The sequence below is a fragment of the Cyprinus carpio genome, chromosome B18 (assembly GCF_018340385.1).
Source record: "Cyprinus carpio isolate SPL01 chromosome B18, ASM1834038v1, whole genome shotgun sequence".
Classification (NCBI taxonomy): Eukaryota; Metazoa; Chordata; class Actinopteri; order Cypriniformes; family Cyprinidae; genus Cyprinus; species Cyprinus carpio.
Window position 1 is genome coordinate 2,208,977 of NC_056614.1, and position 27,961 is coordinate 2,236,937.

Consider the following 27,961-nt stretch of genomic DNA (forward strand, 5'->3'; position numbering starts at 1 on the left):
TAAGTTTCTTTATTTATTTTATTTATGTAAATAGCCTGCATATAATATTATTCTGTGAAAATGACTTGTCATAGGTGAGTTTCCTTTAAAATGCATCTTTAAATTACTGCACCATTGTCTCTGTTGTAAATGGAGCTCTCCTCTCACCGTAAACCAGAATTTAACTGTACAGTTTTTGTAGAAAGTGTTTGAGTTTTTGAAGTCTGCATGCCTTAGAAAATACCCTGTTTAGAAAGTATGTAGAACTTGCCTTAGGGTTCATGCTTTGAAACAGTTCTTCGGACAACTTGGAAATGAAACTGACAGTCTCACGCGCGTGGCATCAAACTTGCACACAAATCAAATGTGATAGAGACGAAATACGAGTCCAGGAGCGTGGACTGGGCAAGATGCACAGAGACAATGCATGTGCGATATTTCCATTCGTCGGCGTTAATTTAGTGCACTGCAGGTTTTCAAACAGTACATCTGCCACTGCAGCGTTTGTGCTTTAGTCTGGTGCATTTTCCAGCTTCCATCTTGCATCAATTTCAAACACATGCACTTCGATATGAGGGGGGAATTGATAAGTATAGTGCATAATTATAATACAGATAAAACATACAATAGAATAGCTTAAAGAAACCAACGTCGCGGGCCTTCGCCGTGGTTAAAGACGCAAGCGTTGTGTTCGGCTCCTAAGAGTCTTTGCATTGGGATTCTATTAAAGCTGATTTGCTATGGTTAGATTAAGGGGTTTGACCTCTGGGTCATACAGTATATGGCTACTATTTTGTCCTTGAGGTACAGGGCGTTGACTGATACCATGAAAACCTGCACAACAGAGTTTATAAAGCTAAAATATGTGTAGTATGTGTAGGTGTATAAATATATATGGATTCTCATCTGTTTGTGCGTCTAACCTCGATCTACACATCAGCTCGGCTTTCTAGAGGAATCGGGGGTCGTATTGCATGGCTATTGCAAGGATATTTCTCCATGCGAGGGGAAAGAAGCTTGCCAGTCTCTACAGACTGAGTCCTTGAGTCAATTCAGAGCAGGGTTTCCCTCAAGGGTTCTTCTCCAAGCGGTTGGCAGATCCGTTGTTGGTCTCTGCAGGCTTCTCGCCGTCCTTCTCCCGCTCATCCTGTGTGGTTTGGGTGGAGAAGGGGTCTGTGTGCTGCCTGAGGTCAGGGCTAAGGAGCGGCAGGTGAGGGAGGAGTGGACTCTCTTTTAATCGAGCGGACAGTTCTTTAGCACTATAGGTTGGGGTGTTGGTCTCGTATATGTCGTGGAAGTTGTTGTAGTCGACTTCGTAGAAGCCCTTTTCCAGAGAAAGCACCGGGGTGAAGCGGTAGCCCCACAGCACTTCCGAGTCCAGGTAGGAGCTGCGTGCTTGACACGTCATGCCTGGATACGTGGAGAACAATATGGGCACAGACACGCAGACACATGCAGGTACGCACAACAACACATGAACACGTGCACACGGTTATTTACACACACACACACACACACACACACACACACACACACACACACACACACACACACACACACTCACTCACACTTACACTCACACACACACAAACACACACACAAACACACACACACAAACACACACACACAGAAATGAAAGAGGGGAGAGAAGGAGAGAAATAAATAATTTATTAGGCTCTCAGTGTTTACAGTGTTGTACAGGTCAGTTTATATTGGAGTTATGGGGCATATCAGTTCGTTAGCTGCATTTCACAATACTGAATTACTGTATGCCTTCCAATATATATATAATGGAAAGAGCTCAGAATATCAGTAAGGTGGCAGAAAACAATGTTTTTTTTATGTATCTCAGTTACCATAATTCCAATAATGTAACAATGATTTCTTCTATCTGTAATAAGTTACTTATAAAATAATTCAAATAAATAAATAAATAAATTTTATTGTTGTTATTTATTGAAATTTTATTTTTTTTTTTTTTTTTTTTGTTTATTAATATGGAATTTTGCTGGTTTATGCAAATGCAAATATGCAAGTAAGTAAGACTTGGATATATCTAATCTCAATTCCCAAGTCTTTTGCTGCATATTATTTGCATCTTCATAAATCAACACAGTAAAGGTTTAATATATATTATTTATTTATACATGTTTATACCCACCAAAAAAGACTCTACAAAAACAGGGACATTCTAATAAAGCAAGACTTCAATAAATTATATATATATATATATATATATATATATATATATATATATATATATATATATATGAATTATATATATATATATATATATATATGAATTATATATATATATATAATGATTCAATGAATAACAAATTCTCCTCATTGGTTGTTGTGTTTGCTTACAGTTTTCAGACTCTTATCCAATTGTGAGTTTGTGCCAAAGGGAGATGAATTTGTTTGTAAGGCTGAATGTTTTACATTTCCTTTTCTGAGTGGTTTTGGGTGTGTGACATTATGTAGCATGAGCTGGAAGCCAAAGGGATTACAATGATCAAACGGCATATTTCATTTTGTATTTGGTACAGTGAGTAACTATGCGTGTCTTCAGTTATTTGGACACAGGGTGATACAGAATAGTTGCCACATGACTTCAAGTTGTCATGTAAACCTGAGTTAATGTGCTGTGTGCTGCCCAGTTCCATATCCATCATGTCCATTTTTCATACACAGGATGCAATAATAAATAAATAAATAACCTCAAGATGATCATTATCTTTTCACGTGAGCAAATTATACAAATCCTCTGAAACAGCTAGAGGATGAAATGAAATTCCCCAAATTTGTATTCATGTCTTGAGTCTACTTTGTAACAGCATTTTGTGTTTTACCCTGAAAGGGATCATGGAAAATCAAAATCATGCAGTAATTTTAGTGCAGACCTGTAATTATGGAAAAGTTCTGGTTATTAATCACTGCATTTATGTTTTAGCAAAACATGAAGAATAATATGAGACTAAAATATCATGCTTATAGGTATAATAGTCAGTGGTGCCATTTATTATAGATAAAACTGTAATTACAGATTATGGAGAATTACACCATTTCAGCATTTAAAGCCAACAGCATCACAATCTACGTCAATGCTTCTTAACGGGTGTGTCACAACAGTAAATACATCTTAAAATTCAATTTTAAATGTAGGAGACTCTTAACAGATTATTTATTGTTGATGTCAAAGGTCATGTGTCCAGTCACACTTTATGCTATTGTGTTGGAAATTCATCTGTAACTTTATATAAAATAAAGCAACAAGGCAGATGGTAATATGGACAGGTTGAGCAATATCACACAAGTAGCAGTGCGATATGGCTATATATCAGCACAGCTGTGATTCGGCCATAGGTAATCACATCATCATCGAAATAATCATTGTATCACTCCGCTTGCAGTAATTCTTACAGCGAGTGTGATGGCAGATGCCCAAATCTACTATCATTTTATGTTTTTGTGTCACGGAATGTAGTTTCAAGATTTTTTTTTTTTTTTTTTGCGGACAATTAGTTCAAATATATGCTTTGTTAATAAAGATAACATCTATTTGAAAATTGGTTTAGAAATTAATTTTCGGGGATGTGAGCTTCAGGGCATCAGCGGCCATTCAGCGCTCATGAACCCGCAGAGAGAGCGGCCTCACCTCAGCCAGATGGAATTTGCCTCTGGCTCTGATGTCTCTATAGTGGTTAAACGTTAGATATAATTAGTTTTGGGTGGATTTAATGGACAGTCTTTGGTCTCATTGATCTATTATTTGTTCCAGAACAAATAGTTTTGGCTGAGAGCAAAATCTCATAACGTTATATATTTATGTAAATTTAATAATTCTCTATATTACAGTGCTGCCTTTGTACTTTTGATTGAATTACTCAGCAACTTTTATGATGGCTGTTGTTGTTTATAAAATATTATTATTCAATAAACAATATTTATATAAATAATTGTACTATTTATTAAATTGCTTATTGAGAAATGGTGTGTGTTCATGATGGTGATTTTAGTTACATTGTTCCACCATTAGATGGTGACAAGAGTCTTTTTTTATGAGATCAGTAGTAAAGAATTTTATATTGAAAAAGACTGAAACTGTTGGAAACAAGCATGTTGATTTTACTTTAAGCAACAACTTTTAAGATGTAGCCAACAAATGCAGTGAGCTATCATTTTAAATCACATTCGGTATAAGTATTGTACGACAAAGATATCGCTTTCCTCTGTGGACATTTAGACTAATGTTTTAGTGTGAATATGAGACTGAGCTGAAGAATGAATGCTGAATCAGATGGAGGTAATCTGGCTCAATCAATCTTTCTCTCATAATACTCTACTCCACATAATATTGTGAGCTTTAAATAAAGAAATTGTATAAGCTTTTAAACTGTCAAACTGATATATACAAACCCGATTCCAAAAAAGTTGGGACACTGTACAAACTTTGAATAAAAACAGAATGCAAGGATGTGGAAGTTTCAAATTTCAATATTTTATTCAGAATACAACATAGATGACATATCAAATGTTTAAACTAGTGGTGGGCATTGATTATTTTTTTTTATCTAGATTAATCTCACTGTATCTTGGAATTAATCTAGATTAATCTAGATTAAAATGGCTCAACTGAATTCTGCCGAAGGCATTCAAATTATGTTCAATAAGATGTACTTGTTAGTACTGATAGAGCTGTGCTGCACTCAAACATAGTAGTTTGACGATGACTCTTCCCCTGCGCTACATTGCTTGGCCTGGCATCTTCAAGGGATGCTTTGCGTTTAGGTGGTACTTGAGACTGGAAGAACTCCTACAGTAAACTAATTTCGCATTGCACAAGTTGCAAACAACCTTACGCCTGTTTCACACATACTCCGTCTGCAATGCCTATGCGTTGCATTTTTTTTTTTTTTACGCATCCATGTTAACGGATTCCAGCTTTCTCGCGGTTTCGGCCCGTCAGTGCGTTCCAGGAGCGGTGCGTCTATATGTTTACGTACCGAGTCTATTTTTGCTGTGCTGCATGCGCTGAATTAAATGACGCGCATTGTTCGTGGTAAAAATTAACATGGATTGACATGGAAATGCAGTAATTTCACAATAAATGTATACTAATTAAAGCCTACTGTGTTTCACACGCAACACATGGGTTTTTGGCTAGGTTTTAAAACAAGAAAAAGAGCACTTTTAGATAAACGAGGCAACATGATATAGGCCTATGCACTTTTATGGAAGCAGAAAAACAAAGTTCATTAAAGTTATATGGGGTTATTTATTATTATGATATGAATGAGGCAAAGTGATATGGGTCGACTGTTTCTATCAGTGGTGCTTTAATTTTAAATATTTGCGATATCCCAACAAGAAAAGTAGGCTAATTGTTGTGTTTAAATGTTTTGCCGCTTGCTTGAGCAGCTTATTATACAAACCTAAAGGTTATCCATGAATAATATGTTGTTTATATTTATTAAGTGTATCACTGGTCTATGATGAGTCTTTTTTTTTTTTACATGGTTTGAAATATAGAATAATGAAAAAATGTTGTGTTTGTGGACTAAACAGCCGCGGATCAGTAGCGGACTGCAAACGCGTCCTGTGTGAAAGCACAATGAGTCCGTGCTGCTTCTGCACCACATACATAACACACACGGACTGCATACACACTGCAGAAGGAGTATGTGTGAAACAGTCTTGTCGAGGTTTTTTTTGGGAAGTTTGGTAATTTCACAGTAGGCATACACGCAGGTTCGAAGACTCGTTCTCGCCCCCTACAGTGCAATTCGTCTAGGTATACATCCACGCTAAACTATCATGGTGAAAGTCATCATAGCTTGCGTAGTATAGACCCAGCTCCCAACCCAACTTTGAGAATAGATTAACGGCGATATTTCTTTTATCGCCCGATAAGAGTCTCACGTTAACGCAGCACGTTAACGCCGATAACGGCCCACCACTAGTTTAAACTGAGAAAATGTATCATTTTAAGGGAAAAATAAGTTGATTTTAAATTTAATGGCATCAACACATCTCAAAAAAGTTGGGACAAGGCCATGTTTACCACTGTGTGGCATCCCCTCTTCTTTTTATAACAGTCTGCAAATGTCTGGGGACTGAGGAGACAAGTTGCTCAAGTTTAGGAATAGGAATGTTGTCCCATTCTTGTCTCATACAGGCTTCTAGTAGCTCAACTGACTTAGGTCTTCTTTGACGCATCTTCCTTTTTATGATGTGCCAAATGTTTTCTATGGATGAAAGATCTGGACTGCAGGCTGGCCATTTCAGTACCCGGATCCTTCTTCTACGCAACCATGATGTTGTAATTGATGCAGTATGTGTTCTGGCATTGTCATGTTGAAAAATGTAAGGTCTTCTCTGTAAGATACGACGTCTGGATGGGAGCATATGTTGTTCTAGAACTTGGATATACCTTTCAGCATTGATGGTGCCTTTCCAGGTGTGTAAGCTGCCCATGCCACACACACTCATGTAACCCCATACCATCAGAGTTGCAGGCTTCTGAACTGAGTGCTGATAACAACTTGGGTTGTCCTTGTCCTCTTTAGCCCGGATGACATGGCGTCCCAGTTTTCCAAAAAGAACTTCAAATTTTGATTCGTCTGACCACAGAACAGTTTTCCATTTTGCCACAGTCCATTTTAAATGAGCCTTGGCCCAGAGAAAACACCTGCGCTTCTGGATCATGTTTAGATATGGCTTTTTTTTTTTTTTGATCTATAGAGTTCTATAGAGCTCCACTATTTTTCGCTGCACCATTGGGGGAATTGGTGATCCTCTGCCCATCTTGACTTCTGAGAGACACTGCCATTCTGAGAGACTCTTTTTATACCCAATCATGTTGCCAATTGACCTAATAAGTAGCAAATTGGTCCTCCAGCTGTTCCTTAAATGGACATTTAACTTTTCCGGCCTCTTATTGCTACCTGTCTCAACTTTTTTTAATGTGTAGCTCTCATGAAATCCAAAATGAGCCAATATCTGGCATGACATTTCAAAATGTCTCACTTTCAACATTTGATATTTTATCTATATTCTTTTGTGAATACAATATAAGTTTATGAGATTTTGTAAATTATTCCATTCCTTTTTTACTCACAATTTGTACAGTGTCCCAACTTTTTTGGAATCAGGTTTGTATATGTATATTCACACATATTAGCTAAAATGCACTTATAGTAAAAAAAAAAAATAATAATAATAATAATGTTATTGTACAAGTACTGTACATTTTTTGCTTACTTTTGTATAAACAAACTTGGCACAGTATTGGTTGACCCCTTGATGTGAAAATGGATCCTGAAGCAAAACCAAATGAAAACCACTGATCTACATTGTAGCACGGATTGAAATTGAAATGAACTCAGTTATCTGAGAATCTCTCTGACTCCCTCTGCTTTTGTGTTTTTTAGGTCAGAAATGGTGTGTGGGTTTGAGTGTAACACATTTAGCATTGCGTTATACTCTCTCTCTCTCTCTCTCTCTCTCTCTCTCTCTCTATCTCTCTCTCTCTTTCTGTATGTGTGAGTGAAAGAGAAAGACATGGAGAGGGTGTGATGATCTCAATAACCTAGTAATGGCCGGTTTCATGCACTGATGCTTTTCAAATCTATAAATAAGGGCACAACACCTCAAGGCCAGGGGTTCCTTAGTCCATTTCTGGAGAACAACGGTGACACTGAAATCTGCTGACACATATGAGTACTATCATTTCTCCTAGGATAAGAAGCACCATTATGGTAACTGCTGTGTTCCCATGCAGGAAAACCTTGCCCAATTCTCCTTGTCATTGTCAGTTTCATAATTTAGCTTTAACATACTACATTATGCATTATATGCATGTTGAATTCTTCGTCTCACTGTGCATGAGTTAGCACACTTAAAAAAGCTGTTTTATAACAAATAAAATGTAATACGCCTGGGTAATTAAACATCTTTTAAAAAAAAGTTGCAGTCCACTAATGATATGATTACCAAGCAAGCACTTATCTAATGCTTCTAGTGCAGCAAACTAGAAGTAGAACTGAAAATCACTGCCTTCAGAGGATGCCAGAATGCTCTACAGGTTTGTTTGAACTTTAAACGGAAATCCAGCACTAATAGTTAGTGTTAAAATTTAAACTGCTCGAGCACACATCAATAACCTTCAAATTGCCTCCACAGGTCCTCTTAATCAACTCACCACCTCATAAAGTTGGCCTTTAAAAATCTATATTAGTTATAGAACATTAATTTGAAGCAAGTTCTTATCTATGGGTTTGAGACTCATTAATAGCAAAATGAATGCAAAGTTAATGGACGCTACTGAAAAACACAGATAAGCCTATCTTAATGCCACCGGGCATATTTAGTAGATGCCGTTAGTTATGAGCACTCAATGGGCTGCTGTTTCAGGCATTCATCATGTTGATGGGGAGACAAGCAGGTTATTTTTCACTAATAGGGGTGCAGATCTTTGATCACTAACACCAATTGATTTTAAATCCATACTGTTAGACATTTGTGACCTGCTTTTAAACTTTCAGTGTTAACTGTACTGCATAATAGCTAGTTTGGAATAACCAATCTGTAAGCAAATCTGTGCTTCATAGACTTATTTCAGATTCACTTTGAGACTTGACTGAAAGTGTTTGATATGTGGTAAAATGGTCCGAAAAGTATTTGCATGTTTCTGAAGAGTTACTTTTACAATCAGCATTTCATTGCAATGCATTTTTCCTTCTCAGCAATTTGACTCCAATGCTTCCAAAAAAAGGCATTTTAGAAGGTAGCATAATCAAAGCGCCTTTGCTTCAGAAATGCCCGTGCTTTATGATTCTGCCCATGTAGTCAGATCACTAGCTTTTGGAACAGAGTGGATCAAATATGTTTGCATGTCATGTTCTTGCCCAGTAGGAATCTTTCATTAGGGAAAAGCTGTTGTTCATGATTATATCACTCAAGATCAGGCATTTCAAAAATTAAAACTGCTTTTGTTGCAACAATTAAATGATGCAAATTACATTTGATTAACCATCATCAGAGTCTCATCACGTTCATGCAAATTGCAAGTAGTACTCAAGAGACTTAATATAGAACTTCTGACCCTCAGTACTGGAAAAATAATAGACTAGACCAATGTGGCTATCCATCATACCTGACACATGCCAGGGCTAAATTAAAACATTGCTATACTCTACAAATTAGACATCAGGTTGTTTGTGACCTTACTGCACTCATGACGTCATTATCGCTCTACTGCACATCAAAAGGAAGCCATCAACACTCATTAGCAAGTGGGAGTAGACTTCGATCTGAGAGAGGCCGGCAAGGCTATTTGTAGGTTTATCCTGGCCTGTAGAACCCTAATCTATACCTGGTCATGTGTCAAAGGCGTAATTTACAAGGCTTTAGTAGATCAAATGCATCATAGCCCATAGCTATTGACATGTGCTTGCGTATGCATATCTCCACAGTGGAAAACATTTCAAAGTGATAGGAAGGTTGAGGAGACTGCTGATATGTCATATGGCATCTAGGGCACAGAGCACAAGGTTAGTGTAAGATTCAATTCTCTCCATTAGGTCCTTGGATGCTTCAGTCATGTTTGTGGTACAAAAAGTTCTAAAGTTGTGTTTTTTTTTTTTTTTTTTTGCATTATATGTGAAGAAAATTTCATCATATAATGCTTTTCACCTTTTCTTTGTTGAGTCCTCATTGGTATTCACTGCAAAACAAGCACAAAACAGGATGCCTTCACAGGGAAGCATGTATAATGAATTGGATTTAGATTAGCAGTGCAAGTTCTCTTTGGAAAAACGCCCAATAAATAATTTGAATTGCAAACATTCACCTGAGATATCTGATAAACCATGGGAAATGTTTCAGCCTCGGAATAAATCGACAATTAGTGTAGACACTTTAGACAATGGAGGACTCTTTATTCCCTCAACAGCCCTGAAGGAGAATCCCAGAAGGAGATCTACTTGAATCAATATTGCACACAGAGTTTTGCAAGGTCAACCATATCTAGATAATCAATTCACTTTCATTTATTCAGATCGCATATTTGCTGCTAAAGCACAGGTATCACACTAGTATCGGTTAACTTTGTACAGACTGTGCTTAAATGTATTTGCATTTAATTATGTAAAGTAGACTATGACTAGTTTTTAAGATAATGGACTAAAAATTAGATGCAGATTGAACAAACTGTTACAGTAAATCAACATCAACGGCGTTATTAATAATCAATTTGAATGGCACACCACCCTGGGCTCTCTGTTGTTATGGATTGTGTATTAGTCCAAATGTCTTGAGGTATAATACCAAAACTGTGTTCTCAAAGACATTTTAAAAACAGTTCTTTCATTGAACTGCCTGACCGTTATTGAGTTTCACTGACCTGAGAACTGGAACAATGTTAATTAAAATGAAGAGTGGAAAAATAAACTTTTTTTTGCTCCAATAAGCTTTCCAAAGGATCCCCTCCAGCAGAGTGGAACATACCCGGAGTGCTTTCATCACCTTTCACCTCTTTCCACAACTCCAGCCTGGACAGGTTTGCAAGGACATGGCTAGCCAGACAACAATAGGCTCTCAAGCCCACCTTGACTCATGTGTTGGAAAAATAGCCTTAGCATCAATATTGAAACATTTATCTTCTTGTCAGTTCTTGAATGTTATTTCTTGTAGTCAACATGCTCAGGGAAGGGATGACTCAGCACTGTCAGAAAATGAATAATGTGTTGCAGTTTTGTATATTTAAATGACTGACCTCTAAGTCTCTCGCTTGCCACAAAAAAATCATGGAAAATTCATTGAGGTCAACTGCTCTACAGAGCTTGGCAGTTAATGCGCAACTTGCTCCTTGAAGCCATTGTGAAAGACTGATAGTTTCTATGGTTAATGCAAAGCTTTAAACTGTCATTTCTTACTCATGGACACTATGACACTTTCAGGTCAACAGTTGAATTGCTTGATGTCAAGGAGAACATACCTGTCGCTTCGACCATGCCCTCCAAGATGACCACAATCTCAAACTCTTCCTTCTCCATCTGTGCTCGGGACATCTCCCAGAAAGGACTCTTCTCATTGATCTCGTGGGAGATAATGAGAGGTGATACCAGGAAGAGGCGATCGTCTCCTGTGTCAAAGCCAATGTTGATGTCCGTCTGGTTGAGCGGTATGAACTCGCCCTCCTTTGTCTGCTGTGAACGAATGAGCTTGGCACGGATTGACGCTTCCACAATGTGCGAATTCCGCAGGTCACCCACTCTGAACATCAGGCACATCTTGTTGTCCCTCACCGAGATGACAGCCTTGTGGGAGAACATCAGTGTCTCTGCTCGGTTCTTAGGCTGCGAGATCTTTACGAACATGCAGCCCACCATCATGGCATTTACAATGGACCCCAAGATGGCCTGCACCAGTAGAAGTATAATCCCTTCTGGGCACTTCTCCGTGATGACACGATACCCGTAGCCAATGGTTGTCTCGGTTTCGATGGAAAAGAGAAAAGCTGAGACAAAGCTGTTGAGGTTTTCAACACAAGGTGTCCAGCCCTCTTCATCTGCGTGTAGAAGATCTCCTCGTATTAGCGCAATAAGCCACCACAAAAACCCAAAGAAGAGCCAGTTGACCACGTAGACCAAGGTAAAAATGAAGAAACTGAGGCGCCAACGTAAGTCAACCAGTGTTGTGAAGAGGTCGCTGAGATAACGATAGGTCTCTTGAACGTTTCCGTGATGAACATTGCACTTGCCGTCTTTCTGTACGTAGCGCTGGCGGGGTTTCCTAACAGGATCAGAGATGAGGTGGGTGCGATCTGTGGGGATTTGTGCTTCCCTCAGGTGCTTGGGGAGTTTTTTCACCTGCTGTAAGGAGGTAGAGAGAAAAGGAAGAAATTTGGTTACAAGATCAGTGTGACAGAAGCTCTGTCTTCTTGGATAAGGACTCAATTCAAAATTATGATGATGATGAGAAAATGGTTTACAGTATCAGCAAGTCTGAACCTGTAGACCTGTATTAAGCATCAGTGTTAGGGAGGCTGCTAGGGAAGCATAATACAAGCAGGATGTGATGTTTCCCACAGGTCCTCTGTTGTTGCAATCTAGTCCCATCAGAATCATTCAACATATTTCGCAAGCCAGATCAATAGCTTCCATCTGCCTCTTCTATCTCTTCACTAAGCTGCTGTAAGCCAGACAATAACAGTTTGGATGGCACAGTTGCCAACATCAAGAAGAGGTATGTTCACACTGTTCCCTTCTAACAATGGAAGTGCTCTGATATCTTTGCAACTGTTATGACATTGTCACAGTACGTCTCAGCACGTACAGGGGTGAGCGTGATTTCAACAAGTACAACATGTTCCTGGATCAACATCTTTGTTGATCCTGGAACAACATTCCAGGCAACCAATCAGAATTTAGATATAACTTTTCAGGAAATATCTGTTTTAGCCTTACAGTGTTAGGTGCTTGTACACCCTTGTTAATCTGCTATAATTTCCCACTGATTTTAGGAATAAATTATGGGTAGGGTTAGGTTTAAGGGTAGGGATTGGGTTATGTCTATATTTTTGGACAGTAATGTTGATCCAGGATCATCAAAAGATGTTGATCCAGTTGGCAAAGTCACGGCGACCCATGTTACAGGACATGTAGATTACTGCAACGTAAGAGTACTGGTGGGCTTTTCTTTTTTCTATTGCTTTTTTTTTCTCTCCCATGACTCTCTATCTTGGCCCTAGTCCATTTCTGATACCTTGTTCTACACCATCTCCATGGGACACTTTCCCCATTACCTTCCTCTTCCCCATGGGACACTGGCAAGCCCAGATAAGAATCTTTGCCCACTCCCAAGTCCATAACACAGTGCCCTCCACATGAGACAAGGACATATTGGCACATTGTCTTTCCATTTGTGGAAGATTGTGCTTGGTTGTTAATTGAAACCTGGTATCAAGTTAAAGTGATGGCAGTCAATTATAGGCAAGCCTTAAAGTTCTTATGAGAAACTGGAGCACAAGGAGACCCCCGCTGCGTACACACCGGCGCCCCCAACACCCCCCCCCCCCATTTTCTGTCAGTTAAAGCCAAATATTGGGCAAAAAATAAAACCAATACTACAAAAAACAAATATCTTTATCCAGTATTTGGTGTGCCTCCAGATTTGTTCTTCAAGTTAGCTATTCAGTATTCCTCATCATTCAAGTCAAAAATATGCATTTAGCATATATTATATGTTTAAATAAATCATTTCAATTTATACATTTAAAAAAACTATACATAGCATATTCACTTTTATAAATATATAAGTATAGTATCTAGTTATTGCACAGCTCCCTGAAATACTTGACTGAGCATTGTGTCATAAGTTGTTTTATATAATGAGCCTTACATAATATATTGATGACTATACAATGTCCTGGTTTTCAATGAGAATGTAAGCAGAACACACAAAAAAGGTTTGATTAAAAATGGTATTTAAAGTTACAATTATTGTCTGAATTTCAGTTAATTAAGCACTTTACATCATCACCCATTGGTTTAGGGTTAGGGTTCCTTTAGTTTTAACTTCCCACATTATGATTTATATGAAGGCCTGCTGTTTTGATGGATAAATGATTAAAAAATATTTTAAAAATGAAATAAATACAATAGAAATACATTTCTCCTTATTATTGCATATTCTAAATTCTCAAGTGTAGGTGTTCTATTCCATGGTAACAGTAGATATTAATTGAACAATACTGAAGTTGAAAGTGATAGTGGAGACTACTGACCTCTCTTGGAGTCACTCCTATCTCCATGTCGTGGTCCATGTGGACGCGAGAATCTCCTGCCATCCTCAGCTTCGACTGCAAACCTGAAATTCAGATAAATAACACAAAAGAATAACAACCTAATCGCTCTTACTTACTGTATAGCAAATAACCATGCTATGATTTTAAATATGTTTCACTTTTAATGAGCAGTGAAAACTACTGAGTGCACCTTTAATGAATGCTCATTCAATGAACCTTGGGATTTGCCACTCTAAGCCTTGATACATTACCCTTATCCCATTCAGATGGATAAACGTCATTACATGGATTTATTGTGCCCTATAGGAATACTGAATGGTTTGTTTTAGGATTACCACTGTTTACAGATTCACACGAGGAAACAAGACACATTCAAAATCAGGGTTAATCTGATCAGCTAATGTCTCACCCTCTCTCAATTAGGTGAGTAAACATATTTATCGTGTCAAACACCACGGGAAAAGCGGTTCACCATGCTTGTCTGATTTTCTAATGGGCAAACAGAAAAACTAAACATGACTGCTCAGGTTCTCACATTAAATAGAGTGTCATTTTAAATATGACTTGACATGACTTCGAGATGGAATAAAAGTACACACACAGACACCTTTGGGGGAACATCTTCGATGGTTACTTGAAGGATTAATTCAAAGCTCACAGGGGAGATGTACTTTCTGAGTGTGCGGATTGAGTTTAATTTGTGCCTAAAACAGACTGGCAGTCTCAGCTGTTCACCGTTCCCTAAAGACTAACTGCATCAGCACCATCACGCCACGAAAGCTGCTGCTGTCTCCGTCATCCAGTCAAACTCTCCCTCATGCACACAGAAGAAACGCCAACCTGGGTGAGCACCTCTGCATGCTCCTCGCTGCCTCTGGCAGCTCACTATCTCCATTCTGACACATTTAGTGTTCACCTGTCAAATCTTTTGAGCCGGGCTCTGTGCAGATAGGGCCTGAAAAGAAAGTACTGCTGTAGCGTAGGCTCAGTTTCAAAACCTACTGAGCTGTCTTGCTGTTTACAGCATCCAAACTGAAATGGAACCTCATAAGTAACCGATTTGGAAAGGTAGAGTTAGGGCAGCAACTCTGAGTCAAACAAATAGCCTTGAGTCTGCCGTTAGCATATCGCTAAGCTAACAATATGACAGAGACATGCAAATATACTAGAATTGGAAATAGTCTATTTTAATGAAAATGGTAAATAATTTATTGAACATTTCTGCATTTAGAAGAGTGGCAATAAAGAGACTTTATCAACTCTTGTCTATATATATATATATATATATATATATAAAAATGATGTTTAAAAATACAATTGCATTTAAAAATAATGTAAAACTAAATGTTGATGGTGCCTTATCAGGATCCCTACATGCCCTTGATTTTGGAGCAGGGCTGTAGGCTTACTGTACCTATGTTTTGTTTCCATTAACACGTCTTTGTTATGGAAAACTGGATTTTGGTTAGTTTAACTTTTAGATGTTATGACATGGTGCATTAAGCAATGATTCAGCTCCAGATCCTGGTCACTCCCACACTGCACCTGTGCTCCTGTCGGTAATGTCACACAGCTTCATCTATGCTAATCACTTACATAAGGTGCCTAATGACAGTGAAAAACTCCCATGATCCCCAACAGCCCATCTGCAAGTCAAGCTAGCCACTTCCACTCCTTAATTCTTCTGAAAGCTGTTTAGGATAATAGTTAAATAATTTTCAGACAAATAATGTCGGATTCTCCTCTGAAATATAGAGTGTGTAAAAGAAAGAGAGTAAAAACCAGAAAGAGAAAGTACAGCCTATTTAGGGGGATATTTTACAAACCCTCCACTGGTTTTTCCAAAAGAGACCTTAAAATAGGTATTGATCAGCTAGGAGAGTAAATCAATGTAGAGTAATCAGGTGAACTGATGAACCCCGGGAGCAAATTACCACAAATACTGGTGCATATTTCCCTTCCATGCCTTGTAATGGCCACACACGTTTTCAGCGCAGAGAAAATAACCCTCACGGTTGGGGGGTGAGATAATCAGCGCCGTGTAGAGCTAAACACACAAAACCTGGCGCTGTATTGGGCAACAGCTGATCTCTGATTAATTAGTGCATCCTAGGAAGAATCCCTGTTGCAAAACAGCTAAACTCAATTTGTACTTGACAACAGTAGTGAAAATTATACAGGAATTGGAGACCGGACTCACTGGAGATTCGAGTCCTTTGTTTGACCCTCGTTCTTATTTGTCTAATTCCACTCTACTGCAGTGACATCACTCATCCCTATTTGCACGGCCCTGCTTGCACGCAGATGGCACGTCAGAGCCGCCATCCACTCAGGAATACAGTGTTGACTGACAGGTCTGCAGCGAAAGGGCACACTGACGTGACCCGCATCCGAGATGCACATGGAGAATACATCACAGACAGACGGCAGGCCTCCACAATGTCCCCTCCTCTGCCATTTCCACATTTTATGACAAAACGGTCCCTGTGCAACTCCATATGAATTTGATGGTTGCACGCCAGTGAGGTGAGCAGAGCCAGAGTAGAGTCTGTTCCCTCATGCTTATCTTGCTATTCTGAAGAGGTAACAAGCTCCTTATCAAGCTTTTAGAGTAGCATGCTTTTTGTGGTTTTGGAGTCTTGTTGCAAGCCGGACAGGGGATGAGAGAGAGAGAGAGAGAGAGAGAGAGAGAGAGAGAGAGAGAGGCTTATATTCAATGATTCTGGTTTTGGTGACAAACAGTTTGTCAATGATTTCATCAATACTTCTGTGCAATTATTTATTTATTTTTTATTTATTTTTATTTTTATTTTATTTTTTTATTTTTTTTTGGGGGGGGGGTACATAATAAATAAACATAAAACAATATAAGTTATGCACTATAAATTGTGTAAATTATGCATTTACTGTTATTGATTTTTAACAGCAGAAATACATACACCCTAACAATAAATTGGAAGTGAATCAAACTGAAAAGAGACAAAGATGATAAATAATTCTACACCAGAACCAATGTAACATTTTATTAATTATAAAATACTAATAACAAAAAATATAATGAGTTTTATGAGCCTTAAGTACAACACATTTGAGTGCTGTGCACCTACATATTTAATAAATTCAATAAAAAGAACAGAATCACTCAAGTCATTAATTTGTGAATCAGCAATGGGGATTTGTTTTTCTCTAAAAAGAACCAGTTCAAATGAGTTATTTGTTAAAGAATCAGACTACACTGGTCACACTGAGAACTGACTCATAAGAGTCATACACTAGGGTGACTTACAGTACTGCGGCACATGTTTTTTTAACTCACTAGAAAGAACTGACTGAATCATTTGTTCGGGAATCATAATTTCTGCATGATTCAACAGTGGTAATCATTTGAGTATTCTTATACGATGTGCTGTCCGAATGAATGGATCAATGCATGCATGAGAACTGTTAACAGAACATAATTCTGGCACAATATATTTGAAATCAAATCAAATCAAAGTTTATTTATAGAGCACTTTTTTTTAAAACAACCATTGTTTTCCAAAGTGCTGCACAAGCATAATAAAAGTAAAACCATTTTACACATACGAAAAATAACAAACAATAACACTAACCAAATACATAAAAACAGCTCTCAAACTGAGTTAAATGCCCAAGTGTAAAAATAAGTTTTAAGACTGGATTTAAAAACAGTAAATGTTTGGGCCAGCCTAACATTTGGAGGCAAGTTATTCCAAAGCTTTGGGGCTGCAACAGTAAAAGCCCGGTCACCCCTTCTTTTCAGTCTTGTTTGAGGTACAACCAAAAGTAAGCGGCCAGCGGAACTAAGTGCTCTCGATGGAATGTACAGCTGTATTAAAATACAGCAAATCTAAGTCAAGGGGGTCACAGGTGTTGCCAGGTCTAAATATCATGACTTCTGTTTTTTTCTTCATTGAACTTTAAAACATTTGAAGGCATCCAGGCCCTAACCTCCTCAAGAAAGTCCAACAATGGTGCTATAGAGTTTGCATCTTTCAGTTTCAAAGGGAGATAAAGTTGTGTATCGTCTGCATCACAATGAAGTGAGATGCCAAATTTCCTAAAAATGGACCCTAATGGAAGTACATATAATGAAAATAAAATAGGACCAAGAATGAAACCCTGAGGGACACCACACGAGAGGGATGCAGAGGATGACATAAAATCCCCAAAATGGACTGAAAAACTTCTGTCAGATAAATAAGATCTAAACCACTCCAATGCAGTTCCCCTAACTCCAACGCAATGCTCCAATCGAGAAATCAGGATGTTATGGTCTACAGTGTCAAGTGCAGCCGTAAGATCCAGGAGATGAGGACAGCATAATCACATGAGTCAGTAGATAGTAACAGGTCATTATAAACTTTCAACAGGGCTGTTTCTGTGCTGTGGAGTGATTTAAAACCAGACTGCAATGCTTCCTGCAAACCATGTTGACTTAAAAATTATTTTAATAGTGTTGAACACAGGCATCAAGTTTTTACATTAACGTGTGGCTGTCAGACTGCTTTAATTGCACTGCAAAAATGCTGCTGGATAATTTGTCGACATCAGCCTCTATTCAAAGTGAAAGGTGATCTCTTTCCCTTGCGTAAGACACCACAGGCGTGCACTTGTATCAGTACTAATTAGTGTTTCAATGGTACCATTTTGCTTGGAGGATTCAGCTCGGAGATCCTCGCTCATGCTCTCACCCCAACATCATTGCCTCTTAGAGCAGATCAGTGCAGCGATCAGGGAGACACTTCATTTGCTAGACTTGCAGATTTCTCATCAGACTGCAGAGCTGTTAAACCCCCCCGCCCCCTAAACAAATAGCTGGTTTATCGCAAAGAGAGACATTTCCTGCAATGTCTGGGGATTGACCCACGTGTTTTGTCAACACACTGCAGTACCAGTGATGTCCAACAACTCTATCTACTCAAACACAAGGGAGAGTAATGACTGGTGGGGGAGGAATACAGCTCATGCTGCAGCAATGCATTTTACTACTCAGATACGAGTCCATTCATCCATGTCCTGCAGTCAGGGTCACGATTTTCGCTCTCTTCCCTTTTTCTTTTGTAGGAGTAAGTGATTCTGAAGAGTCATCAAAACAAACTGTACAAGCCAGACTTTTGAATGGAGAAGACATACTGTAGTAGAAAGCTTTCTCCTTAGACTTTCCATTTCTGCACACAGCCATTGCAGTGTTCACTGCTGCCTACACTCTGAACAAGGCTTCTGTGGAAGCTGAAAAGTTAAAAATACAATAGTTTATCTGGAATGCCCTGCAACATCATGGTGAATTTATAATAAACTGTATGTGTCTTTTTCATAGATGGCACTAGCCATGAAACTGCACATGCATTATTTGAATAAAAACAGGCAGGACAAACTGGGGGAACACATCTAATTGGAATTACTATTATTATTATTAGTAGTAGTAGTGATAGTTCTATTATAGAAATCTAAGTCATTATTATCATTAGTTACTGGGCAACTGTCATGTAACACTCTACTAGTCAACACTGATTTTTGCTCACATCTGGCACTTGGGGAGCGTTAATTTTCAGCCCTGGTTTTATACCTATGAACAACTGAAAAAAGCACACCTGGAAATAATAAAGCTGAATCAAAATCCGAACACATCACTCACTCTCACCATATTTATTTTAGTTAATTTGGTGTGCAAGGCCTGATGGGTAAATTTCCCTCTGCACTCCCTATGAAATACCAACCTACACTCTTTACTGATGCCGTTTGCATATGCACTTTACATATACACTTTCTACTTAAAGGCATAGCTCAGCGAAGGATGTAAAAGCTGTCATAATTTACTCTTCCTCATGTCCTTCAGAACCCACATGATTTACTTTATTCTGCTTAACATAAAATGAAAGATTTTGAAGGCAGTTCACCATGTTTTTCCATGCAATTACCATGCACGGGAACTGAAGCTGTCAAGCTTTAAAAGGGTGCCATGCCAGTATTATAAAAGTCGTCCAGTTGACTTGTGTGCTGCAAGTTTCCAAAAGAACAAAAGATAAGTGTATGTGGAGCAGACTAATGGACAGATTTACTAAACAGGGCAAACTAGTGTGAAAGCGCAATTTCAAAACAGTGCAGATAGGTGGGTGATTTACTGACAATGTGCAAATTAAAGAACACAGATGCAACATCTCATTTCCATTACGACCAACGCTATCTACCAAGCATAGCGCAAATTAGTGTAAAAATACGTTCAGATTCAGATAATGTGTTCCAAAATTCCCAATAAATTTATATGCATGGAAAATATCTTCTTGTTCTACCAGGCGCTCTCTGTTCTCTGCGGTACATCTTCTTAGCAACAACAAGTGCAGTCATTTCAAGTGCAAAATAGTTGAAGACATGCTTTTTTTGGGTGTTAAATAATGCCTTAAATACCAGTAATTTGATGAGCGGAAACGTTAGTAAAATTATTAATTTTAATATACTCTCCTCCCATAAATTTTATGTCTGAAAAGAAAACTCCTAGAAATGCGTATTCAATAATATAATGTGCAAAAATAACTGTGTCCATGCCTTTTCAGCGATAATTTTACTATACTACACGTTTTTAGTAAATCTTGACAGTACTATTTTAACGCCAAAAGACGGTTTGCGCTGGCACAAGCTGTTAGTATGACTGGTCCTAAGTCATTATTTAGTGCAAAATATAGTACCCAAGCCAGGGACAACTTTTATGATACTATTGTACTCTTGTGAAGTTTGATAGCATTCGTTTTAGTTGCAAGGAAAAGAACAATGGCACAATTTTCAAAATTTCATCTGCATTCAACAGAAAAAAAAGAAAAAGAAAAATAAAGTCATATGTATAGGGAATGAAATGCGGGTGAACAAATCATGATAAATTGTATATTTTTGGGTGCACTCTCCATCCCAAACTAGAGGGACTTTAGGTGCCCTGTAACAATTAAATCACAATATATAAAGTTGAAATAAATTAATTGAACCTGAAACGGAAAAATTTAAAATTTAATTTGTTTACCTGCGTGTCGTGTTACCATTTATGGAAATTAGAGAACCGCAAACATTCAATTAAAGCATTAGGGTCTACTTATGAGAGATTGGAATATACAGTACCCTCCGTTTGGACACTTCGTCAGTGCCATCGCTGCAGCATCGTCTCTGGTGTGAGTGTGAATGTGTGCGGACGTGCATGTATGCACAGCAGAGAGAGCTGTATCTGAAACTGTTATGACACTTTGAGGTTAGTCAGGGCAAATGAGTTAAAATGCCCCTGGAACGAACAGCATCCAGCGCGGCTCGCTGCCAGCACTGCATTCACTCGCCTGCGTGTGTGTTCAGGCGTGGAGGTGTGTATGAGCGTCCCTATCGCTCTGAATGACACCAAGCCTTCAAGCAGACATCCTGTCCACACTAAGGACAATTAGCCTAATGAAAGCAGTGCGTCTCGTCCTATCAGTGACAGGAATAGCAGCGGCTGAAACTAAGCTGGCCGCTGTCTTTGGAGCGCTGGCACCGTGACCTTCCTCGCAGGCCTACACCAACACAAGTGATGCTTCAGGAAGTTCAGATGGATGGCCAAATCACACCCACTCCAGAAGGCTTTATAGGGTGTGTGTGAATGCATACATCCCTGGTCCAGTGACACTCACTCAAGAGCGCTAACAAGGCTGGGCACTCTAGGCGGTCCTTACTGGATGTGTGCGTGTGTGTTTGCGGGGGGTGGGTTGTGTTAAGTAGAGAACAAGCTCTTCAACACTCTCTCCTGTGTTTATCAGATGGCCTGTCAGCTCCCTGAAGTGATTTGCAGCATCGAGTCTGCCAAAGCGAGCGCCGCGTCAAACTGCCCTAATTAGCTTTCCGGAATCACTGAATCACTGCCTCAACATGACCACTTAAAACACCTTAAGTCGGGGTCTGTCAATAAAGCGGAGCACAAATGGAAAATGCTAAATCCTTTTTCTTTGGGGTACACTTATAATCCAGTGATAATGGACTCTGATCTCTGGGGAATCTCTGGGAAATCATCAAAATGTCAGCACGCGGGAGATGATGATGATTGGCGCAGGAGAATCGAGCGCGTTCACTTGCAGGCAGATCCTCCTGTAGACAGGCCATCTGTTCTGCACAAACACACTGAAATCTGAGTTCACTATACTGGAAATTAAAACCCTTATTCTCTTTTTTCTGAACTGAGCAAGGAGGTCTTAAATACCTACAAGATGCCATTCATTTGCATTTTCATTCATGGGTCAACAACAAACAAGCGTCTACAATAAAGGAAAAATTTAGAATATACAATAATGTTCTGTTTGTTAACATTGGCCAACTACAATAGTTAACATGAACTAACAAGGAAAAATAACTGCATTAACCAACATCAGAGAACCATAAACATGTGAATGTGTTGTTAAATTACTGATTCATTAGTTTACTACTATATTTATCATAAACTAAACTAAACTATAAAAAAAAAAAAAAACTAAAAAAAAAAAAACTATATATATATATATATATATATATATATATATATATATATATATATATATATATATATATATATATATATATATATATATATATATATATATATATATATAATTATTATTATTATTTTTGATTTATAGTATTGATTTTTAGATTGGTTTTGATGATTTTTTTAGATATAAAATAAATAAATAAATAAATTAACATTTACAGTAATGACTTTAAGAATGGAAACGGACCTGAGCTGACTATAAATGAACAGCTGTATTTTATTAACTAACTTTGACAAAGATTAATAAATACTGCAAAAATTAAATTGCTCACTGTTGGTTAATTATAGTTTCACATTAACTAGCAATAACTAAGGGGACTTATTGTAAAGTGTTACTGATTTTAATTATTTATTTAACAAATCTAATTTACTCACTGCACACTAAAGGTTTAATATTTAGAAAAAAAAAATTATTAATTTATAAATGTCTTTAAAAAAGGCTAAATTGATATTATAAAGATTTGATCTCATTTACTGATTTTCAGTGAATTTTCACAGGCAAAATCCATTAATTTCAATGGGAACCCACAATGGGGAATTTGTGTGAAAGCAAAAGATTTCCTCACACATATTTCACATATACATAAACCCAAATAAAACAGTTACTGAATAAGCATGTGTCCCAAACTCCTGAAACATTGGTGTCTCATATTATAAAGCAGTCAATGCAATTTTGGTAAAGAAATCAATCATATCTGCATGTGTGTGGAAATATTCAGATGTAACTCCTTTTGTAATCATTAAGATTTTTTCCCCAGTAACTGTAACAGATTACAGTTACAATTAATTTGTAATTAAAATACGTAATCCCGTTACATGTAAATAGTTACTCCCTAACACTGAACGCTACACTATTGAAAAGAGACAATGGAGCTCATACTAATGGAGCTAATGTGACTGCACTGTTAGAAGCTTATTGACCTTGACACACTATCTGCATGTTTCTTGCACCACATAACTTTGAAAATGTTTGCACATAAAAAAAAAAATAGATCAAACTCATCTGAACAAAAAAAGTTCAATTGTAGTTGCTTGACTGATGCAAGTACAATTACAAAAAGCACTTAAGGCCAGGTGGAATGATGCTTTTCTGTCTTTGAAAGCATCACAGAATGAAAGTCTGACATTTCTACTATTGCAGCAGTGACCTGAGTATATAGTGCTGCATCGATCTGACATTGATCACTTTCTTGACTTCTGAATGACAGATGCAAACTCTCTCTCTCTCTCACACACACACACACACACACACACACTGCAGTTTTTCACATTTCTTGTCTCTTTGCTGAACAGCCAAAGACTGGCTGGATGCTACTAAAACAAAGCAGCTGAAAATCTTTTGATGGTGTTTTTTGTAATATTTCTCCAAGGACATACTTTCATGCTTATAAATCAATACATGCTATATTTAGCAAAGGCACGAGCTTGTTTTCTTTCAGATAAACATCAGATGTTCTCTGATTTGTTTGCATAAGTGTGCCGGTGGCATTGTGTGTATGCACCTCAATGCAAAAGCAAGGCCTGAATGTAACTACAAATCTGCCATTTAGCCACGCCTCTCGTTCCTTCATCTTCCCTTTTCATTATCTGTTATGTTGGCTTTTATTGCACACTGTCAGTTTCACACAGACACCCGCACACACGGCCCGTAAGGCCTGCTGTGTTTATGAAGCAGAAGGTGAAGGAACGATTCTCCATTGCAGCGTGTGTTTTACGAGTGCTAGTTTAAAGGATGTGGCAGTATTACTTCCCACTGTGTTGCTAGTGTCAGCTCTATATGTCACAGAACGGTAGCCGCGTTTGGTGACAGGCTGGAGAGTAAAAAGAAGATCTACATTCAAATGTGATGCTGCGTTCACGTATTTGGGAATTATCATAACTCAGAGATTCATTGCTGAGCTCTTCACATCCTTAGACTCACAAATGATTTGTTTCTATGGCAACACTCGTAACACCGAAAGGCTTCAAAATAACTAATCACACAATTAATTCTCTGTAAATGAATACCTTGATATTCCATTGCGAAATATTGAAGAACAAACAGTGTACAAGCAGTGGTTATAATAGCTTTAACTGTTGGAGCTGCTGTTGTTTGGGTGTTTTACATACAAATCCAAGTTGACATGCCTGCAAAGATGTGCATGGTTAATATCCATAAACTCATGATTTCTGTACATTTATTTGAACTGTTTTTTATGGGTAATATATTATTTTATTTTGTAAAGTCTTAAAGGTCTTGTGTGTTCTTCTTGTTTCTTAAGTACAGTATTTAATGCATTATCAAGATGGTTTCTTGTTCTTGTTTTTTTATCATAACATCACAATTAGGCAGAAGTATATAAATTATATAAATAAAAAATACATGAGTGAATATTAAATGATTTCATTATTTTGGTTTGAGTGCCAATTTTTTTTTTTTTTTTATTTATTTTATTTTTATTGATTTTTTTTTTTTAATGTCTAATATTGAGTAATATGAGTAATATTTGCTAAAATTCTCAAACACTAGCAAAATATTCCAGGTGTTTTATTTTTATTTATTTATTTTTTTCAAATCAAAATATAGGCAAATGTTGTTTTGGAAGTTTATTAAGTAAATAAATATATAATTAAATAAGATGAATTTATATATATATATTTTGTTTATAGAAATTGTTTATCTTCAATATCAATGTCCATCCCTTTAATCTTTGTAATATCTTATTAACAATAGGTAGTTCCTCAAAGACATCATCTCTCAGGAAGTGACATCAGCTGATGGGAAAACAACAGAACAAACATTAGTAAGTACAATGAATTATGAATTTGGATATTTATAGTGGTATTAGTTGATATAAATGCAAACAAATCTGTTCAGTTAGATTTTTAGATTACAATATTATTAGATTACAATATTAATATTACAACATTTTTTGATTTAACTTTAGTTCTTTATTTACATGGTAGACATCATGTTTTTCTCACCAGGTTTAAAATATAAAGCTAAAAAAAATGTATTACCTTAAATCGTAACAAAATAGTTTAATATTTATAAAATACAATTTGTATTAATATATTAATTTTTACAACAAAAAAAAATTTAAGTGTAAAGTACACAGCATAACATGAATGACCCAGCATAAGATTTAATCTCAGACCTGTCCTTTAAACCGCTAGACACATACTCTCACAGCATACAGATCAATGCAGCAGGAAATGAAATTCCTCTCCAGCCGCAGCTGACATGACAATACTCTGAATGTATTAGACTGAAGTTTTATGTAATTACAACCAAGCAGATGGATTACACTCGAGAACTTTTCTGTTTGGATCTTACCTAACACCATACAAATGGAACATGCACTTTGGGAGCAAATGAGGTGCAACTTACTTCCATCTGATGCACATCCACACGCACATCCACGCAAACACAGTTATGTGTGCACATCTTACAAAATCTATTTATTTCAAGGTAACCCATTATCAAATTATGTGAGGGGACTTCACATCATGAGATCAACTAATCATTGAGTTTTCAAAAACCCTTAGCCTACAGAATTATTGCTTGTGCCAAACCATGACTTCAGAGAAGTGTTGCATGAGTTTTCTATGCTCAATTTGCTTAATATGTCCAGTGTTTAAGTGATAGCTCAACCAAACATTTAAATTCTGTCATCATGTCAAACTTTTGTCATTGTCCATGCAATTACAATTATTCAAGCTTCAAAAAGAACACAAAAGTATAATAGAAACAGTCCATATGACATGCGTACAATACAAGTCATGCAATAACTCTGTGTAAGAAACTAAATACAATTGAATTCCACATGAATTGTAATTGTATTGACAATAGCAACAACAGCCTTCTAAATGTCTCTTTTTATATTCCATGGATGAATTAAGGTTTGAGGGAGTAAATAATTTGCATTTTGGCTAAAGGATCCTTTTAGTAAATCACAATGATTCGTAATTTCTGTTGCTCCATGTGATAGAATTGGCAGTAAGTAATTGAGAAAGGCCTTTGGTGTGACGCAGCTGTTTTGCTCAGAGTTAAGGGAATTGTTATGAAGTTAAAGGAGTCAAAGGTCACTTCATCAGAATCAACTGTGCCATGGCGACCAGAGACTTTAATGAAGTGTCTATTCTGATAAACACTGACAATTCTGCAAATGGATTAGCCTGAACGCTTCTTATGTTTGCCTGCATTTAGATGCTTAGATGTGTGCGTGTGTGTGGGTCAGCCTTTGCATGTATTGTAGGGAACAAATATCCCCACAAGGATAGCAAAACCTGAAATCACCTCTATTATGAGCAACAGCCAACAATCACCACGAGGAAAACAGCTTAATAAACATACTACATAATATCTCAGGGAAAATCTAAAAGCCTGATAGTTTAAATTAAGCGTAGGGTTAGAGGATGCAAAATATCATTGGCTCTGTATTGTGAATGCATTTGCATAATGTTGTGTTTTAGTGGCAACTGCATGTATATTTAAACATGACATGACTGCAGGGAAAGTGAAACCGTACAGCACATTTCTCACATTTGCTATTACGTATGCAAGTTGCAAGCAAACTCTATGAAAAATTCACAGTCTCACACTCATTCCCTCTCCTTGAAGCAACAATCGAGCTGGCTTTTATTATCTTCCCCTTTATCGAGCAGCCACTGCTTTGTTCCCTGCTTTTCAGCACAGAGTTATCTGGAGACTCAAAGTGTGACAGGACCAGAGAGGCTAGGAGGAGGAAAATCTCTCTATGTGAGCGGTTTGTAGCTGCAGCCCCAGGCGAGAGAACTAATACCCCTATAACGAAGAATATGAAAGAATCGATATGACTCCCATCAACACCAGCGACTTTCCTCTCTGAAAGTGTGCACCCAAAACCATTCGGTTACCTCAAACGCATCTCCATGTGAAAGCACGTGCAAACTCTCTCTTGCACACACGTGCATGCACACACATGCAATCGGCAGGTTCGTGAAACTCCTGCAATGCACTAAAACACGTGTCCCCAGGGATGCTGGCAAAAACGCCACCTTACATGCTAGAAGGCATTTTAGATCCATGGCATCCTGGACAAGGAGCATACGCTTGCTGCCTCAATGGGACAAGGGTCGCCTATTGGGTAATACTGCGATCCCCACCAGCTCTCTGTCCCTCTCAGCATGCTCCTTCTCAAGAGGGACAAATGATATTAAGACCCATTCAATAGTGACCGCGTGACACAATCGCATTGAGCCGGGTAACGGATATTCTAGCTCCTGTTCCTCCCTCTCTTCTGACTTACCTTCATTCGAGCGCAGAGGTAGCTGTGTAGTGTCAAGGGAAGCATGTTAGGGCAGCTGCGCTCTGTTCTGACTCCAGCTCTGATGTGCTCATCTCAGCTGCCTCACTGACTTTGTTCACACAGCACTCCACCACCTTCTTACCTCGCTCTCCTGGAGGATGCGAGCGAGTGAGAGAAAGAGAGAGGGAGGGATGTGAAAGTGAGCATGAGAGGATGTTTCCTCCCCCACAGCCCCCTGCTCCTCTGTCTCCCCTCGCAGGATTTGTCCTTTCCGTACTTGCGTGTGTGTCGAAGCATCCTAGCGCACAACGAGTTGATTCTGCGGGCTGAGGTTTACGCAACTGCGCAAAA

At 37.9% G+C, this 27,961-nt stretch overlaps 1 protein-coding gene across 1 annotated transcript; it reads right to left on the reverse strand.

The window, feature by feature from the left end:
- LOC109061868 (G protein-activated inward rectifier potassium channel 4-like) lies at window positions 1-27,932 on the reverse strand. Its single transcript, XM_042743525.1, has 4 exons — window positions 27,611-27,932; window positions 13,772-13,854; window positions 10,982-11,858; window positions 1-1,389 (listed from the first exon to the last, which is right to left on the reverse strand). The coding sequence occupies exons 2-4, from the start codon at window positions 13,832-13,834 to the stop codon at window positions 1,049-1,051; spliced, it is 1,281 nt and encodes a 426-aa protein (XP_042599459.1). The 5' UTR covers window positions 13,835-13,854; window positions 27,611-27,932; the 3' UTR covers window positions 1-1,048.
- Between the last annotated feature and the right edge of the window lie 29 nt (window positions 27,933-27,961).

What these genes read in the sequence shown, in the direction of transcription:
- LOC109061868 (XM_042743525.1), bottom strand. Translation starts at nt 13,834, where the DNA reads ATGGCAGGAGATTCTCGCGTCCACATGGACCACGACATGGAGATAGGA. An exon ending in TAGGAGTGACTCCAAGAGAG is followed by an intron (nt 11,859 to 13,771) that starts GTCAGTAGTCTC and finishes ACCTCCTTACAG; the next exon opens with CAGGTGAAAAAACTCCCCAA. An exon ending in GGGCATGGTCGAAGCGACAG is followed by an intron (nt 1,390 to 10,981) that starts GTATGTTCTCCT and finishes CCACGTATCCAG; the next exon opens with GCATGACGTGTCAAGCACGC.